Source organism: Urocitellus parryii, chromosome 5, assembly GCF_045843805.1.
Source record: "Urocitellus parryii isolate mUroPar1 chromosome 5, mUroPar1.hap1, whole genome shotgun sequence".
NCBI classification, from domain to species: domain Eukaryota; kingdom Metazoa; phylum Chordata; class Mammalia; order Rodentia; family Sciuridae; genus Urocitellus; species Urocitellus parryii.
In genome coordinates this window covers 13,370,974-13,390,627 of record NC_135535.1, presented here as the reverse complement: position 1 = coordinate 13,390,627, position 19,654 = coordinate 13,370,974, and the positions used below count along the sequence as shown (strand labels likewise).

Below are 19,654 nucleotides of genomic sequence, written 5' to 3'. Positions count from 1 at the left end.
CGGAGGCCCACTGCGGGTTCGGGCGGGGCGGCCTAAGCCGCTCGGGGTAACCGCCGCTTGCAAAAGCGATTGCTGGCTCCGGGACTTGATTTCTGCACCCGCCGCGGTGCTACCTCTGGAGCCGGGTAGCTGCGGCCGCGTGGTTAGGGACCGGGCGGGAGAAGCACCTGCTCCCAGAGCGAGCGCTATGCCTTCCGGGGGAGCCCGGATGGCGGAGGCCAACCGCGGGTTCGGGCGGGGCGGCCCAAGCCGCTCAGGGTGACCGCCGCTTGCAAAAGCGAATGCTGGCTCCGGGACTTGACTTCTGCACCTGCCGCGTTGCCACCTGTGGAGCCGGTTAGCTGTGGCCGCGTGGTTAGGGACCCGGAGGGAGAAGCAGCTGCTCCCAGAGCGAGCGCTATGCCTTCCGGGGGAGCCCGGATGGCGGAGGCCCACTGCGGGTTCGGGTGGGGCGGCCCAAGCCGCTCAGGGTGAACGCCGCTTGCAAAAGCAATTGCTGGCTCCGGGACTTGACTTCTGCACCCGCCGCGGTGCCACCTGTGGAGCCAGTTAGCTGTGGCCGCGTGGTTAGGGACCGGGAGGGAGAAGCAGCTGCTCCCAGAGCGAGCACTATGCCTTCCGGGGGAGCCCGGATGGCGGAGGCCCACTGCGGGTTCGGGCGGGGCGGCCTAAGCCGCTCGGGGTAACCGCCGCTTGCAAAAGCGATTGCTGGCTCCGGGACTTGACTTCTGCACCCACCGCGGTGCCACTTGTGGAGCCGGTTAGCTGTGGCCGCATGGTTAGGGACCGGACAGGTGGGGTGGCTGCTTGCAAAGCGAGAGCTAGGCCTCCCGGGGGAGCCCCTTGCCGGAGTGGCTAATGTCTGCGGACTAGACCTCTGTGCCCGAGTGGCCGCCCAAGATCCACTTCTCTGGGACAAACTGTCACTTCCAATAAACCTACCAGATCACGGCTGCTCTCCTCTAAAGGGAATTATGCTAGGAGTTCCTCCGTATGTAGGCCGCAGCTGTCCAGGTGGGTCTTTCTTATCCCGTTAAAGTGGAGACGTTGGAGTCGCTGCTTCCTCGCCGGCCGCCATCTTCTCACAATCAGAAACAGATTTCTAACACTGTATTTTATTTGCAATTACAGAACTGAAGTTTATTGCTAAGTGACCTCATCAGAAGTGAAAGTCATAAAACAAGTAGCAGCAATTTACTGAAAGCCAAGCATGTGCCAGTCGTCTCCCTCGCCACGCTCCGGAATGCTTCATCTGCACAGAGGGCATCACTGCTTCAGCTCACCCATGAGAAAGCTGAGAGCAGGGACGAGATGAGCCGTGGTCACACAGCCGGCAAGAGCCCCCTGACTGCAAAGCCTGTGTCCCTTCCACTCCTGCTGACCTCTCTCCTATGAGGAAGACGCTCCTCAGTGTTGGGCACTGGGAAGGGGATGCTCGGTGCTCACAGGACCCCTACCAATTTCCCTCCTGTCTTCCCAAGTGGCATCATGCTCTGCGGGACCTCAGCATGCTCTTAGTGGCTCAATGACCACCTTCACCACGATGCCCTCTTCTGCCCTCTGGCCATTTAGGCCCCCACGGTACCTTGTGTACTGTGTTCTCTTGGCACCTGCGGCACAGACGTACTTCTGGAGAGCTATGCCATCTGCAGCCCCAGGACAAGATCTTAGTCATCTCTATTCACTGCTGATGGGACCAGGGCTCAGCATAGGCAGAGACTTGCACTGGCTCTTGATTGTGAAGGAAGGGACAAAGGAGTGGGAGGGAGGGGAGGTAAGAGGCCGAGCACACGGTGGGTAAGAACGGGCTCCCCGACACCCTGCACTTTATCTATAAAAGGGGTTAATGTTGGTACCTCCCCCAGAGACGTGTTATAGAAAGTAGGCGAGTGCTGACAACAGCCCTCATGGTGAAGGCTGGTGAGGGTGAGCTCGTATTACCCTGTGCCAAGGACAGAGGGAAGGAATTGCCTCAAAGCCCGAAGGAGTCTAACACGCTCACCTGGGACGGAACAGGAGAAAAAACGAAGAAGCTGCAAAATTCAAGGGTCTCTTTCTGATTACTACCTGCCATTGAAGTACCTGGAGAGCAATGCGGAGACTGGGGCAGAGGGGTGGACCACAGGGAAAACAGTCTCCTCTCTGTTCATCAGATCCCTCTGAATAGAGAGAGATGTAAAAATTCTAAAAATACTCTCTCCCTGAGATCCTAATCTGCCCCTTTATGCCACTCACCTCTCAGTGTTTACCCTAAACATGAAATTAAGCCACGGGTGAGATGCTGTCTCTCCCCAAACCAGTCTCCACGGCCATGAAACAAGCTCCTGTGTGCATTCTGACAAAACCCAGATGTGCCCATATTTGTTTCTGGACTGGGGATTTGAAGAGTCCAGTAGCACAAACTGCCCCAGATCCCTCTTCAGTCAGTCAGCACAGCTTAGCAGACTGCAGAAGCAGAATGAACAGTAGGCACTCAATTAGTGCTTTTTTTTTTTTTTTTTTTTTTTTGTTCCAGGGATTGAACTCAAGGGCACTTGACCACCAAGCCACATCCCCAGCCTATTTTTTATTTGATTTAGAGACAGGGTCTTACTGAGTTGCTTAGCACCTTGCTTTTGCTGAGGCTGGCTTTGAACTTGCAATCCTCCTGCCTCAGCCTCCCTAGCCTCTGGGATTACAGGCATGAGCCACCACGCCCAGCACATTAGTGCAATTATTTCTATGCAGAAAGGTCCAGAAGCCCCAGAGAGTAGCTGAAATCAGCTACTTAGAGGCTTCATGCCATCTTGGTCAAATATTCTAATTTAGCAAGAAAATAAACATCACCTTGAAACACTCATTTAAAACCCAGGTCCCCAAGCCCCTCCTAGTGGCAATGCACCCCATTTAGCAGATCTGAGCAGGACACTGCTTCTCCATTTGTCAAAGGTGCCCCAGGTGGGGACTCTACATTTTAAGCAATGCCACGGGTGACTCTCAGCATCTGGCGAATGTGGGAACCGGAGCTCTAGGAGACTCCTTGTAGGCCAGGGGGAGGGTCTCTCTCAAGTTCCTCTTTACTGTAAACAGCAGATGAAACAAGATCAGATCGGAAGGAATAAGCTTCCCAGGAGGGGTGCAGACAAGGAGGGAGACCCCAGAGCCCAGGGCTCCCATCCTACTCCCAGGGCCTGAGCGGGCTCTGCCACCCTTCCCGAGCCACGCCCCTTCACCCACCACACTCCTCCTTTTCTCTCCAGCCACCAGCAGGCCAGGAAAGGCACCAGGCACCCTCGGCCTCCTGCCACTCCCTCTGCCTAAAGTGCTTTCCCTCCCACCCATCAGAGAGGCCTGGTCAGTCCACCCCAGGGAAAGAACGCTTCCCCTGCTCACGCGCCCCAAGCCCATCACCCGGCCACTTGTGTTGCCATGTCACCCTGGTTCATTTCTCTTGGCAGCCCTCACCCCAGTCAGCAGAACGTGCATTTGTTACTCATCTCCCTGCACCCATTGATAGTAGGGTCCATTCATGTGGTCAGTGCTTCACCCCCGGGGCCCATGACAGTGCCTGGCTGTCTGTTAACGGCTCACATTCCAGGGCGCCCCACTGTAAATGCTGTGGGTGCAGGGAGGAAGCTTCCTGGCTGGGGCTTCCTCCCAAGCTTCAATCCCCACCTTGGCTGGGCTCCCTCCAGGGAATCCAGCCTCGGGGGAAATGTGACATAGAGTGCCCTCTGCTGGAGCAAAAAGCCACATAGCCATTATCTAAAGGTCCCACCACTGGCCGGGGCTCCTCCTCCCAGGGCTAACCTACACCCCCACTCCTTTGGCTGCTTGAGCAGGCTTTTGCTTCTGAGAGTGCAGTCAGCAGATCCAAAGCACAAGACCACCCTGCTCCTCCCCTCGGCAAGGCACGAGGGGCTCCTTTTTGTCTTCATAAAAACCTGCCACAAATGTAGCAGCATCCTTAATTTTGGAGGATGCAGTTTGGGATGAGAGAGGAAAAGTGACTCTGCTGTGGACACAGAGCATGTAAAGGAATGTCTGGGTGCTGGAACCAGATGTGCCGATCCAGTGAAGACCCCCACTGGCAAATCTGTCAGGGAAGCGATTAGACTTTACAACAGGGGATGGCCCTTTCTACACTGTCACTCTTCAAAGTGCTCACAACTGGTCATTTACCTGTCTCCAAACCTGGCCATGCATTCACCGTTCTCTGGGGGAGCATTTCTGTGTCCCAGCATCTCCTCTGACCCTTTCTAAGGCCAAGGGAGGGCTACAAACGCCTGCAAATACACATGGATTCCAACAAACGAGTGTGGCCTGCCCCTGTCTTTCAGCTCTGGTTCTTACTCAGTGACAAAGGAGAAGGGAACTGAGTGCCAACACACCCCATGGGCAGTGGGCCCAATTCTGCCACCCAGACTGCTAAGGCTGCATGAAGAGGGACCTTGCCGCCATCTCCGGGTCTCAGTCTCCTCAGCTGCAAAGCAAAGGGCTTTTGGACCAGGTGAGCGACCTTTTGCACCCTTCCAGGAGATGTCCCTGGATTCTGGGAAAATACAAGAAGAAAGGAAAATGCAGAGTTACTGGACCACCACCCGATACAGCAGCTGGTTTAGTTGGCTGGATGGGCCACACGCGACGCGCCCTTCTAATGGAGAAAAAATGGACCCGTAGGGATGAGTAACATGTCTATTGTCACCCTGTGATTTAAATGGTGTGGCTAAAATTTAAACTCGGGCCTGCTCGTCCTTAGGGGACATGGTCACCTCACCATCACCCTGCCCTATATAAAGTCCTTGTGTGGTGCTCAAGGTTTTATCTGCTCAGGTTCTGAGCCTGCTGGCTGATTCTCACTGTCCGTCCCTGCTCTTAATTGTATGAGTCTACGGCAGAAACAAAATGCAAATTGCATTAAAGGACTAATCAAATTTTCTGTTCCGATTGGCTCAGAATAATCCGGCTAGCCACAGAACACGGTCAGCCTTTCCATCCAAGACAGCAGCCCCCTGTCACTCATCTCAGGGTTTGCCTCGTCCTTGTCTAAAACTGGAGCGACTTGACTTTCAAGTGACATCCCCCAGCTGTTTCTACATCCGCAAGTTCCTGGGAGTCTGCAGTGTACCTTTTCAGACAAGGCCAGCTCCCTACTGACCAGACGGGGGGGGGGGGAGGGGGGGTTAGTCAAACTGCTTAACATCCCAGAGACTCAGTGTCCCCATCCATGAAACGAGACAAGTGTGAAGTTGTCTGGCAGAATAAATAAGTGACTACGAGCAAATCGCTAACCCAGCAGCAGGCAGGGAAAGCCAAAAGGAGTCAACTCAAAGTCGAGCCAGGCAAGGTCAACAAGCAACACAATTAGACACCAGAAGGCCCGTCTTCTCCATTCTTGATGCACAAACTCAATGTGGGGGTGGCCCAGGAACGGGCAAGGAAGGATGGAGCAACTGGCACCTTCAAACACTGGGCAAAGGTAAGGCTGTCACCCAGTTCCAGCTGATGGCTGTTGCAATGAAACAAAAGTCTGGTTTTTCTAGACCTTTCCCTTTTTTTTAAGGAAAGGAAAAATCCTCGTTTTTATTGGCAATCTCCCAATATTTAACTGTTAGCAAGGAATTAATAAATGGTAAAAACCATGGGCAGGCCATGTTCAACACAACTGCTGGCCAGATGCAGCCAAATCTGTTTCACAGGCCAACAGTGGAAACAGCTATTACCTTTTCCAGTCTGGTTGTAGCTTCACAGTGCATTTTCTTTGCAGTTCCCATATCTTCCACAATAGATATCTTTTTTCCAAGCACAAGGATCTTATGCAGATATATGTTTATTGACTGATGCAGCTGGAAACAGCCGTATCTACTGTGGCTCAGTGTGCATGTTAAGCAATAATAACAGCATCTTGATATTAACTGGCGCTATGATATTGCCACCGTTCTGGTAGGAATGCTGCTGTGGATGAAAACACTCATTCAGAAGAAGGATTTGATGAACAAATTTCAGATCCTGAGGTCAATGTTCTGATCAAACCCTCCTACAGTGAATATCTGTCCAAACAGTGAAGTATATCAGGAAGGAAAAGAGGGCGTGCAGTTATGCCGAAGCATTGAACATCAATCCCCAAAGAAAAGTTTCATGCTTAAGAAGCATTTGAATTTCAAAGTTAAACAGCAACATCAATTCATAAATCCCAAAGGTGAGTAAAATTCCTCTCATCTAAAAAGACTGCAAAACCTACCAAATCACTTCAGATTATCTACTTACTTAACTACCTAGATTTGCATAGGCTTAAAAAACTTAAAAAACAGAATCACGTATCCCGAAAAGTCAGCCCATCATAAGTGAACTACCTGGTGAGTTACCAGAAAGTGACACACCTGTACAGTCATCTCACAGGTTAAAAAGGAAGTTAATAACAGCAGCCTGAAGTCTTCCTGCTGCCCCAGGGCGGTCCACCATGTGGACTGGTAGGGGCCTCCAGCAAGCTTGCCTGGTTTTGAACTTTATGGAATTGGAATCACTCGATCTTTATTAGCTTGTGTCTTCTTCGTCGCTCAACACTGTATCTTCATTTTCCTGCTTCACAGCACTGCACTACATAAATACGAAATTATTTACGTATCTAACTACTCATGGACATTCTCTAGTTTCCAGTTTGTGCGCTACCATAAGTAATGCTGACGTGAACCTTCAGAACGAGTCCTTTGTGCACAAGTATGCTCACTCCTGTGTGCTGCACTGCTGGGGAGAGAACGGATGTGTCAAGGGGCACGCCTGGCTTTACTTGAAAAGCCACAGAGCTTCCCAAGGCAGCTATACCAATGGCCATGTTTTAGTTAACCTTAACCCACCTACTCAATCATCAAAAGGTCTCCCTGAATCAAGCATCCTTCTTTTGTCAAATTGGTCCCCAAAACCAAAATAAATGAAATCACCACCAGGACTTCCAGAACTTCCTTTTTAGAAAACCTTAACCCACCACTGGTTACTGATTAAATGCCTGTGAGACAAATATTATTATGACACCAAATTCTATAGTCAATTCACAATGATACCTCTGAACACGATGCTTTTTTCAGCGGATGGGAACTTTGTTGGATATTTAAGTATCAAATTAAGATCAAAGCTCTGTAAACTCCAGGCAGAATAAGATATTCACATAAGACGTGGTTGGTACAACATCCTTCACTTTGTCCCTAAAGGACAAAAGGATGGAAAGGATGCAGGAGAAGGTGCCCTGATCACTACAACCTGTGAATGTCACCTCACATGGCAAAGGGACTCTGCAGGTGCACTTCAACCCAGGATTTCACAACAACATGATTATCCTGGATAATCTGGGTGGGCCCCACGTAACCACAGGGTCCTTTCAAGAAGAAGGCTGAGCAGCCAGGCATGGAGGTGCACACCTGTAATCCCGGCAGCTTGGGAGGCTGAGGCAGGAGGATCACGAGTTGAAAGCCAGTCTCAGCAATGGCGAGGCGCTAAGCAACTCAGTGAGACCCTGTCTCTAAATAAAATACAAAATAGGGCTGGGGATGTGGCTCAGTGGTCGAGTGCTCCTGAATTCAATCCCTGGTACCAAAAAAGAAGAAAAAAAAAAGGAGAAGAAGCAGAAAGGTGAGTCACAATCAAAGAGGGGGAAGTGTGGACAGAAGCAGAGACCCAAGTGAGGGCAAGATGCTACTCTGGGCCCTGGAGATAAGGAAGGAGCCCTGGGCAAGGGCTGTGGGCAACCTGAGAAGCTAATACAGGTCAGGAGCTGGAGTCTTCCCGAGTCTCCAGAAGAAACCAGCCCAGGACACCCTGACTTCAGTCCAGGAAGAACAGTTTTGGACTTCTTACCTCTGAAAGGAATGTGGGTATTTTTTAAGATACTAAGCTTATGGTGATTTATTACAATAACCATAGGAAACGAAAAGAGAATTTCTCCTTATCTGAGGGGGACATGTTCCCAGACCCCCAGGGGATGCCTAGAACTGCAGGGAGTACAAAGCCCTGGGGATACTAAGATTTTCCTGCCCACACAGACACCAATTTAATGCCTTTTCTATTTGAATGAAGCACGTATCAGTCCCTGTGGTCATAACTTTTGCAGTTTGAGGTGTGACAGCAAAACGAGCCCACATTTCTTCTTATTTCTGTACAATTTTACAGAGAGAAGATTCATTCTTACTGCAGATATTAGCAATGTCAGCATTCAATTTTTTTTTTCTTTTCCTTAGTGGAGACTTTTCACCCTTTCACTTAAAGTACTTCACAGATTTTTTTGGCCTGTACAAACTGAAATCATCACTAATTTTGTACTTTGGGGCTGTGATTAAATAAAATAAAAGTTAAATGCAAGTAATATGATACTGAAACAGTCAATCTGATAATTGAGACAGTTGTCAAAGTAGCTAATGGGTGGGTAGCATATACAAGGTGGATTCACTGGACAAAAGAATAATTTGTGTCCTGCCTGGGCAAAACAGCAGACAGAATGAGATTTCACCATACTACCCAGAAGGGTGTGCAACTTATAAATTGTTAGCTGGGGGTACTGCTGCACAGCTGTAATGTCAACAGCTTGGGAGGATAGATCACAAATTCAATGCCAGTCTAAGGAACTTAGCAATATCCTAAGAAAATTAGTGAGGGCCTATCTCAAAAAAAAAAAAAAAATACAATACAATACAATAAAAAGGATGGCGATGTGGGGTTCAGTGGTAAATCTCCTCAGGGTTAAATTCCCAGCACCAAAAAACAAAGAAACAAAAAATAACAAGACCCAAACAAACAAACAACAAAAAATTTGTAAATTATTTATTTCCACAATTTTCCATTTAATACTTCCAGGCTACATGACAGGCTATAGGTGTCTATGAGTAACTTAACTAGGTAAAAGGGGGCACTACTATTCGAGCTAGGAACTAGAATTTAAAACAAAACAAAACAAAACAAACAAACAACAACAACAAAAAAGAGGTTCCCTGATTCCTGGTCCAAGATCTTGTTATAAGCTCTTCCAGAAGATTCAGTCAAGTGAGCCACTGGTCATTTTCTCCACTCTGCAGGAGGGCCAATGTTAACTTAAGATTGAAGGTTGGGTACAAGAAAAACAGAGGTCATCGCAGCAACCCCCTCACAACCAACAAAACCAAGGCCCTCCACTGCCCTTTTGGATGCCAAGACTTCTAAGAGACTCTTTCTTGGTTCTTTCAGAACACTACAGGTACTTGCTGCCCCACTGTGCGCTGTGGCCCTGGAGCCATGATGCCACTGACTCTCAGCTTCACATTTGCATTCTCTGTAAGATTGGCTCAAGTTCAGCACTAACAGCTATTAAGCACTAGCTAGAAGAGCTCTTCATTTTTGATCCATTAAAAAAATCAATACAACTTTTATATTACACTTTGCATTTCATTTTGCATTTAGCATCCTGGGTTCTTATACCCCATAATATCCTTATTAAGTGATACATCCAGACCATCGGCAGGAAGGCAGAAATGGGCTCTGCTGCCATCACAGCTGCCACGTGGCCTAGCCTCTGGGGATACTGAAGCCCCAGCAAATTATTCACTCTTGCCTCTATAGTCTGAGTTCACAAAGCTTCCGGCACATTCTCTGGGCTGAAGAATGGGGGCAGTGCACACAAACCTGGGACAAGCCCACCTTGGATGAAATACATGCCTTCTTCCCTACTCTGCACCTATACCCTGAGACCCTCAGAATAATAATGCAAATAAAAAGCTTTGGCTTAGAACTCGGCGGTTCTCAATCCAACTCTGCAACATGGTCAGATGGCAGGACCCCCTTCCTTTCTTTTGAAATTTTATTATGATGACTCTCAAACACGTTCATTCCAAGAGCAGTTTGAGTTGACAGAACAGAGTGACCCACGGTTTTAGGAAAGACACGGTGTTCAAAATGAATACTCTACATTTGCTCCTGAAGCTGGCTTTAAATGTTCAGCACTGCAGGCTCTGAAGACATCCACTTTCAAATAATGCACCACCCTCCCTGACCTGCTCCCCCTACCATGGGAGGCTTCTCACCAGCTGTTTGAGTTATGGGGGGGCAGCAGGTGTGAACAATGTTACCAATGGCTTTGCAGGCCCCACATGCTACCTCAGTGATAGCTGAACTCCTCCCCTTGAAAGGACCTTACCCACCAATAAAGCTTGTCATCCCATGAGAAAAGGTGATTCTGGTGGAAAGGAGCAGGCAGATCTGAATCCAAATGGAGCTGATCATGGGTGGGATTACTCCAGTCCAAGAATTCACATCACAGCCTGAAGGAAGGAGAGGTTCTGGGCACCACGTCCCCAGGTCTCAAAATCACAGATGCTCATGGCACTGGGAGCCCAGTGGTGCTTGCTCCCCTTAAGCAGGGGAAGTGTCCCTGCAGGTGGTGTTTGGAGGGAAGAATCCTTTCCAGCCAGCTTTTAGCAAGGACCCACTCGGGGTGAATGGTGAAGGCAGGGGGCGCTGGAGATGGAATGGGCGAAACTGACACTTATCGCAAGAAAGTCCCCGGCGAGTGGACATGATACCCCATCACTGATTAGTGCTGGCTTCCACACGGGGCTGATATTAGGGAGAAATGACACGGAAGGTGTCACTGAAGGTGGTGACTGGAGGAGGGGCTCCCCATCCTGGGAGAAGGAACACAGAAGGAGGAAGCAGGAGGGCAGGAGGGCGCCGAGCTCAGCCTGAGTGAAGACAGACACAGAGGGCGGGGAGGAGAGAGACTGGCAGATCCTGAGTCACAGTGAGGAATCTGTGCCAACTGCAGGAGGCGATCGCTGGAGCTGTGGACAGGCAAAGCCAGGAGGGCACCTTTATTCTCTTGGTCATTTGATCAACAAACATTTGGAAGCAAATCTTCTACGGTGCTGTCACAGTTGCAGGTGCAAAAGAAGAACCAAAGAGCAAGGCACCCTCCCTCCTGCTGTGTCCCAGCGTATCAGTACTGAAGCCGGTGGACATGAGAACAGGAAAAGCAAAGTGCTGTGTGCAGGAAGGGGAAGCGCAGGGGTGAGAGGGCTAACAGAAAGAGGGGACTGGGACCCGAGCACCCAAGCCAGCCAGGCTAGGTGCTGCGCAGGGAAGGAAGAGGGGGTCAGAGAGGGTCTCGAGAGGGAAGAGCACAGCAGACCAGGCTCCGAAGGAGTCAGTGTGGCAGGGCAGATGATGGAGGGACACCAAGAGATGGGCCAGGGGACAAAGAGCACAGCAGCTGTAGGAGCCACCAGTCAACAGCAGCTGCCAGAGACCAGGACCAGAGGCAGCAGGAAGGGGCATCCCAGGGGTGGCAGGAGGAGGGAGAAGCAGGAGGACAACACTTCAAAGTGCAGAGCGGAGGTCTCCATGGCTGGGTGGTCACCAAGATAGAGGAGGGGGACTGCAGGTAGGGGGAGAAGTGGGGAAGGTGGGTCTAGGAACTTGGGGTTAAGGTCCGGCAAAACCACCACCCGATTAGCATCCTTCACCTGCAGTCATGTTGTAGGGACAGACGAGGCAGGGCACCCAAGACAGCAGGAAACAGTTTTATTTGGCTGCAGCCAGGTTCAGAGGGCACAGCTTTTGCTGTAATCAATCAATCCCCTGAACCCCGAGTTCAGGGAGTTTCGGAGTTTTATACCCAGCAAGCAAGGGGAGGGGCTCAGAAGTTCACATAAAAGTCTGCAGAAGTTCACATAAAAGCAGCTTTTTCTTTCACTGTTCTGGGCAAGTTAACTCTTCAAGGACAACACCTGAGAAGGGGGGAGCTTCTTCTCCCCTTTGTGTCCTCCCCCTTGCCAGCTGTTACCATGGAACCCAGTTGTAACTTATCTTAACAATGTAGACATCTCTGTGAAGCCCAGCTCAAGGCCAGGGGCCTGGTTTGCACATTTCTACAAACTACTATACTGGATACATGTTTGTGAAAACTAGTAAGAGGGTGTCCAGCTCCTGGAGTGCTGGTATCTTTCCAGCCAGTGGCCAAGTAAACAAGGCGATGCAAAAATAGGAAGTTTATCTACATTGAGCTCTTGGAGAGACTCTTTTGCTGACAGTCCTAAAATCAGCCCTGGTGAAGATTTCTGGAGAAGTCCAGTTAAGAATTTTCTGTGGAGAAAAGGAGTGCCACTTCGGTCACTTGGCCATTGACAACTGGCCCCGGGAGCCAGGATCTCACCTCCTCCCCACTTGCCGGAGATCTATTAGGAAGGGCTTTCTCACCTCAGGACCATGTCTGCTTCCCCATCAGTCTTATGCATTGACCCTGGTCCCATGCTCAGGACAAATCTCCACCCACTCCCTCTCCTGTCACCCCCCCGCCCCCCGAAAGTGGAGAAAGTGTCTAGTTACCCCAATTACATCAGCCGCTGAGAATCCCAGCCCTGTCTGCAGAGGTTGGCAGCCCCACACACGGGCTTCATGTGGACAACTTCATTCCACACTGAAGGAGACACGTGGCACCACTGTGCCCGAGTCACTCAGCTAACCTAGCTGACCTGTCCCCCAGCCTGCCTGGCCTAACCCCATCAGCTCCCTCCCCTCCTACAGTGCTGCTTCAGGTAATCCAACCCTTAACCTCAGAGCTGGCAGCAGCTGCATCCCAGAGGGAATGCCTGGCTCTGCTCTCAGGAGACCTTGAAATTAAACAGGCTTAAAAAAAAGAAAAGTGAACCCCACACCATGAGAGTCATGTGGTTATGAATCCAGGCAGCAGCTCGGCCCTTATTTATGGCTTCACCTGCCACGAAGCCAAAACTCCAGGGTGTCAGTAAAGAGACTGCAAGGCCAGGACATGCTCAGCTACAGAGAGGAGCCTCTCTGCAGGCCCAGGAGTCCTGGCCACCGGCAGGCACTCTGTGGGGGACGGCTTTGTCTCTGGGTAACTCCTCAGCCTCTTCTGGGGTCCCCAGTCAGGCCACAAGGGCCAGCCCGTGCACTTGCCCCCTTGCTGGACTCCCTCCCTGGGCACAGGACACCTGTGACTGCATTTCTCACAGCGTTTCTCTCCCTCCTGGGCAGCTCGTTCCAATTTTGGACAGATGGTCTTCATTATGAGGACCTTGACATCGGGCTCCCTGCCATATCCCTCCACAGACTCAGGGGCCACCAGAGCAATTGTCACCTCTTTTGGGTGACAGCCTCTGACTGTTGGCTGAGGCTGACCAGGTACACCCTGAGCCTCAGCGGCTCCGGCGTCAGCAGCCCAGGTTCTTTCCGCTGTTTCCTGTGTGACCAGGTTTGGAGGGCACTGCCATGCACCTGAGTGGGCCGACTTGTCTAGACTGTTCTAACAGCACGGAGCCCAGAAAGAAACGCAGCGGCCCAGCTGTGGACTAACTGCCAGGTTCAGAGGCCTGAAGGCTGCCGTTGTAGCTGGACATTTCTGTTAAGGTGCCCACACGCCCAACCCCCTGCATCATGCAGTCTGTGACGCCCCAGCGAGGGTTTAGTCCTCAGGGTCCTGTGGACAGTATAACCCAGTCTGTGTGTGTCACCTGCAGTATTTCCTCAGTGCTCCCACTTCCCCATAATTATCTGCCAATCTGTGATGGCGAATCACACTAAGCCAGTGGCCACCGTCACTCCAGCACCCGGGGCTGGGCCTGAGCATGACACCCCCAGGTCTTTAATGTCAAACCATGAGCACAAACCATGAGTTCCGGGCTCCACCTCCCGTCTCTGCTCTCTGGGAACCCACACCATCGGCCACGGGTGGCCACCCCCACTCAGCCTCACTTCATGTTTCAGGCAACCCCTCCCTCACCCTGTAACCAGGAAAAGTTGTGACAGGGCTCAGGGTTCCCTCATCAGTCTCCACCAGCCACAGGGGCTGGTTTCAGTACTATCACTCAGGCCATCCAGTGAGAAGCAATATTGGGCAAGGAGGAAGAAGGTGTCCTTTTTCTCCTGGGATTGGTGAAGATAATATGCAAACCACAAACTAGCTCTATGTATGAAAATTCACCCTGACAGATACCAATGGAGAGAAGAAGAACAGTCCAACAGAGGGATACAGAAAGACCTGACTACCAAAACACCTTTTGAGCCCCTGGATCCAACCCTACCTGATACTTGAACTATCACTGAACTCACTAATTAGATTAACCACCAGAACTCTTTCTGCCAAAACCAGTTTAAGCTGGGTTTCTGCCATGGAGCACAAATCAAAATTCAACAACTTTCTTACAGAAAGACCATGTGACACTCTTGTCACATCCCTGCTCTCTGAGAACCCACACCATCGGCCACGGGTGGCCACCCTCCCTCAGCCTCACTTCATATGTTCAAATTGAACACCTCGTGGAGCCCCATCTATAGCATGGTTTCTTAGAAAATCTTAGACTCTTGAGTCTAAGTGGGAGTTCCTTTGTGACTGGCTTGGAGGCCTGGGGTAGATCACCAAAACTTAGGTGCCATCTGTAAAACAGGGATATTAATAGGATCTGTGAAGGGTCATTGTGAAGAAAGATTGGGGTATTCGGTCCTCACAAGGCCTGGCCCTAAGAAGAGCTCACAATACTCCCTGTTCACACTGTGGCTTCGGCACCGCCAACATTATTGTTTGGCGATTATAGTGAAAACCAGTTTGGTTACCCTGCAGAGCGGCGGTTATTCTCTTATTATACTGACACGGGCCTAATGGCCTCAGTGCTCTGTTGAAAGGCCTCCTCCTCGCCCTCCTGGGGAGAATGCTTCCTCCTGTCTCTTCTAAGTAGATCAATAGCCAGGTGCCCTTCCTCAGATCCCTTTGCAGAAGTTCACCATCCAATGCCCGGGCATACCCTACTCCATCTGACAACTCAGAAGACCAGTCCAGGGATGTCGCTAAGGGACTGGAGCCGTAACAGGGGTGTGGCACTGGGCCCCAGCACTGGGCTGGGAATCCTGACCCTCCCTGCTGTGCTAGCACACAGCTAGCTCCCTCCACCTTGCTCCCATTCACTCTGGCGAACTCAAGGCCCATCTCAGGAAGGGAAGAGGAGCTGAGCTCCTAATTAAAAGGTAGCCTTGAGCTGTCAATAAAATTATGCATAAAAGAAATGTTTTAAAACATGGAAATGACTTCCTTGAGACATATTTTCCTTTGAATGTTTTTTTCCCTTATAATTCAAGTATGGGGGAGAGAAATATGAAGAAAATCTGCACCTCAACATTGCCACTCCTTCTCCCCCAATGCTGGGGCGCCATCTTGGAAACCCAAAACACTGCCCTGCATTTGAAATAGCTATCTGGAAAAGTGGCACGTCCTGTCTTTCCTGTGGACCTCTGGAGAGTGCCGGGGACTGTCATTTGTGTTTATCTCTTTGGGGAAGGCCACGCTTTCTCGCATCCCTGTGCTGGGCTTCTCAGGATGATGGATCATCTTTCCTCCCCAGTCGGGGCAGGACACTCCAGCAGACCTCTCCCACGGCAGCCCCGCTTCCTCTAGCAGCACACGCACCGCTGTGTGCGGCGACCATTTGTTAAGCTCCCGTCTCCTCCAGCAGCCCCGGAGTGTCCAGCACTGTTATCGCCCCATCCATCTCAGCGCGGGGTTGAATGCGGACGTCAGACAACATCAAAACGCTGAATGTGTGAAGAGATGAATGAGCAGGGGGATGGGAGAGTGGGACCCCGTCTCCTGGAAGAGCTGAGTTATGCTCCACGGTTCAACCTCCCCCACCATCAACACAGTGAGCCGTCTGACCCAAGGGTGCTGGACTCGGCGTGCCCACCGTCTGACCTCACGTTGGTGACTGTCTCCCAGCCACCTGTGCAGCCCCAGCCAGGCCCTTTCCTGGGACCAGACATTCACTCTGGCCTTCTACCAAATGCGACCTTGCCATCAGATGGCCCTGAGGCCCTTTCTAGGAGCCTCTGACAGCCAGTCTTCCCTGCCTTCCCTCCTTCCCTCTCTCTTTGTCTTCCCTTCTTACCTTCGAAGCTCCCAGCAAACAAGTAAATCCAGGTGATGGCCGGGATACAGAGCAGAGTCAAAGAGGCAGCCAGGAATTTCCGTCTCCCTCTGCAGATCCCCAGCATCCTCTCAGAAGTGGCAATCCCTAATCCCAGCGCCGTGTCTCTGTCCAGAGCATGAGGTCCTCGGCCTCCCTCATAATACTTTCTGAAAGGAAGAGCAGAGAGGGAGGGCTGAGTCCTTGGTGTGGTACCTGGACGAAATCAGCAGAGGAGAACCGTCCCACAGAGCCTGGATTAAAGAGTTCTCTGGTGGGTGACTTCCCGCTCATCTCTGTCACAAGAGATGACAGAGGTGGCTGCAGTCTATCCAAACGGAGGCAGTTAAATACGTTAATAACAGACTCCGTGAGGGCCCTCCAGAGCATGCATATGCACAGGTGCTTCTAACACAGGTTAAAGGAGCATTTAGTTGGCACCTATTACCCACCAAATACCAGCCCGGTGCTGTGCTTTCTTGGACTAGAACACAGGTGAACGTCAAAGAGCGTAGCCTAAGGAGACAGGCCAACATAAGACATAAGAATGTGACAATCAAGAATTTCACGGACCACTATGAAGAGCAGGTGCAGGTGATGATGGATTCCTGTATGGTCAAGATGGCAGATGGTCCCTGTCACCAGGCAGAGGGACTGTCAAAGGCCCCTGAAGCAGCACTGGAGCACATGCAAAGGAAGGGAGATCAGCTGGGCCACAGCATCCACCTGCATGCACCTGGGCCCCGATCAGCGCTGAAAGTCTAAACACCAGTCAGGGGGGACGGCCTTTGTAGCTTCTACCTTTGATAAGGAAAGAAGAGCTATGTCCAGAGAAGTGTGGCAATGACTAGAAGGTGCAGAGCATAGACAGGAACAAAGGGATAATCTCTACCCAGCCTGTCCTTAGACCAGGGCAGAAATCTGGCCATGATGTTTTAAAACAAGAGAGGTGGTCAAGTCACATGGAGCAGAGAGCCGTGATCTTCCACCTGAATATCTGATCATAAAACCATGTGTATTACATGCAAATGGAACCCACAGGCCACAGGGTCTCATCTCCATCCACCCCTAACAGAGGTGTCACATGGCTACGGCTGGCGCATGCACCCACTTGGACTCCCTGACAGAGGAGAGCCACCCACTGAGGACAGCTACAGAATACTCCCAACTCCCAAAGAACTGCTGTCTGTGAAATCGCCGCTTTGGGTGTCTGCTCCTCTGTTCCTATGGGTACCCTCCTCTCTGCCACCACCTCTGGGCTCCCCTACAGTGGTCTAAAGGCACTGCCTCCTTTCCCCACCAGCCTTGGAGTTTCCAAAAGATAGGCTCTGGATATTCCCCACCCCATCCGATCCACCTTGCCCCTTAAGACTCAAGCAGACAGCCTGTCACCTGCAGACGACAGATACTCGTCTGTTAAAGGAAAAAACGGAATCAGACTCTAACCAGGGGCGACGCTCTCAAGCTTCAGGAGCTTGTGTTCAGCACGTCGCCAGCGATAAACACCTAATGGGGCCCATCTCGCCCGTCCACGCCGGGCTTTCTTCTGCAGTCAATGGGACAGAATTTTCTAAACGTCCTTCTTTTGAAACAGATAAAAGACCCCAGGGCTGGAGGGGGTGAACTAAAAAGGGAAACTAAAAAAGCAAAATCTTCTTGAACCAAGAATGTTGACTGGAGAGAAGTCCCCCCAGGGGACTGGAGCTGGGGACAACAGACCTTGCCCACACACTCCACAAGTCACAGAGAATAAGGGCCACCAAGCTCCAAGACTGTGGGCAGAAGGAAGGGAGGGGGGCAGCGGGGAGAGGGCAGTGCCCTCAGACAGAGAGGCTCAAGTCCAGCTGCTGGCTCCACTGGCTGGCTCCGGTGGCCTTCATTTCATTCCTCTATTAACTGAAGCAGAGCTATAGATGAATTCAGGCTTTGGGGGAATGCAGCATGGGAACCGAACTCCACGGAGTTCATAACATGGAATGTTATTAATATTTAAATAACATTTTTAAAAAATAACCCTCTAAGATACTCGTTTCCCCGCTTCCTCCATCTGCTGAAGTTAATTTCAAATTGCATGATTTGTACAGAGTTTTGAAACAGAGTCTTCGGAGGTTGGCCTTTGGCGATAACACTGGGATCTCCAATTAAACCCAGCAGGCGAAAAATCTTCCTTCGTGGATTTGACTTTCCAGTGACACCTCTGTGTACTAAAAATAGGTTTTAAGGAAAATCTCAACTGATATCAGATGCTACTCCAGGAAGTCAACACGGGAATCCACTCAAGAAGAAGGAAGGACCAGGAGGTCAGCTGAATTCCATCCCCAAAAGTGCAAATGTGGATAGGAGGAAGGCCAGCCTCCAACCAGCTGCCTCCATTGCTTCCAGGTGGACAGGAGATCCCCCACCTGCTATCCCAGGTGACCCAGAGGCCTCGCGAAGCATTCCTGCCTCAACTCCAACATCCAACTCCCTGGCCAGCACGGTCAGTTAGAAAAATCTACCCCATCTGTCTCCTCCCCTCTGCCTTCACCAATGGAAAACGTGTATGAAGAACAGTGGAGGAACCTCGGACCTGTGAAGCCACAAGAGCAGGATTTGAAGCTCAGTGACTGACAATCACAGGTACCCCTCAGTCTAAAGTAATATTATACAGATGGGCTAATAGCTACATATTTATACATAGCAAAAAAAGGATTTACATATTGAAAGTTATCACTGGATATAGATTTTGAATAATTTCATAGTATATGAATATACATTTCCCAAATTTTATACAAGAAGCATGTGTTGCTTTTATAATTTAGAACTAAATAAAAACTTAAGTCACTATGTCTTTTATACTGCCTGCAACTCAAAATACCTGGGTGCAGACCCTGAGGTCTATCTGGATGAGCCTTAGTTTCCACCTAGGTGCAGGGAGTCAACATCTGTAGTACCCTAAATGGGAACACACCCTTGGGGGTGCGGTTTACCATTTGAAAGACTCCAGACAGAAACCCACATTCCAAGTGTCTGCTCCAGCTACTTCCCATCAACACCAGAGGCTGTCTTTTAATTAGCATCATGGATGTTAGAAGTGACTTTTTCACGGGTGTATTGTCTAGACATGCTGCACCTGAAGAGGTTGCAAATGTTGGTGGAAAAAAAAATAAATCTAAGAAATGAAATGGCCCAAACACTTCAGAATCACTTAGGATCCCAAACCCATCCTAGCTGCATACAGTAATTGAAGGATGAGGGCCACTTATTCCTACTGAAGATCTGATGAATACTGTCACTCACACCATGTCACCCATTCCTTCTAGAAGGTACGGTAACATTGCCTAAAACCAGCTGGACCTCACTGAGGTTATAAGGAAATGGGTCCTACAGCACCAAACCCCCAACAGCTATTAGTTTCTTAATTATCGTTGTTTGCATTGTAACTATCATGACATCACCACTGTGTGCCTTTCCCCTGGCTATCCCCTCAACCCTGGCCCTGTCTTGAATAGCTTCCTTTCTGGCCTGGGGCTGGGGACAACTTTCAAGTCCTGGCTCCTCCTCTCTGAGGAGGCCAGTCCTGGAGGCTCTGCTTCCCTGGGAGTCTAGACTCTACCTGGAGTCAGTAGCACATCCCAGATCATTTTATTGTCATCCATCCCTTTCCTGTGCAGTAGCTAAACTCTCTTCCTTAGACTTCAATCCCTTAAATGCAAAGGAGGCAGGTCTTCAGTGTTGGTGTTGAGGCCCTTCCCTAAGCCCAGCCTCTAACA

At 50.4% G+C, this 19,654-nt stretch overlaps 1 protein-coding gene across 11 annotated transcripts in view; it reads right to left on the bottom strand.

Moving 5' to 3' along the window:
- Large1 (LARGE xylosyl- and glucuronyltransferase 1) overlaps positions 1-19,654 on the bottom strand; it is a 506,960-nt gene that overhangs the window by 357,893 nt on the left and 129,413 nt on the right. For all 11 annotated transcript variants that reach the window (XM_077798432.1, XM_077798429.1, XM_077798430.1 and 8 more), the window contains one exon: positions 15,885-16,072. In XM_077798432.1, coding sequence (XP_077654558.1) covers positions 15,885-15,990 — 106 coding nt within the window. In that variant the 5' untranslated portion in view covers positions 15,991-16,072. The remainder of the gene's footprint in view (positions 1-15,884; positions 16,073-19,654) is intronic.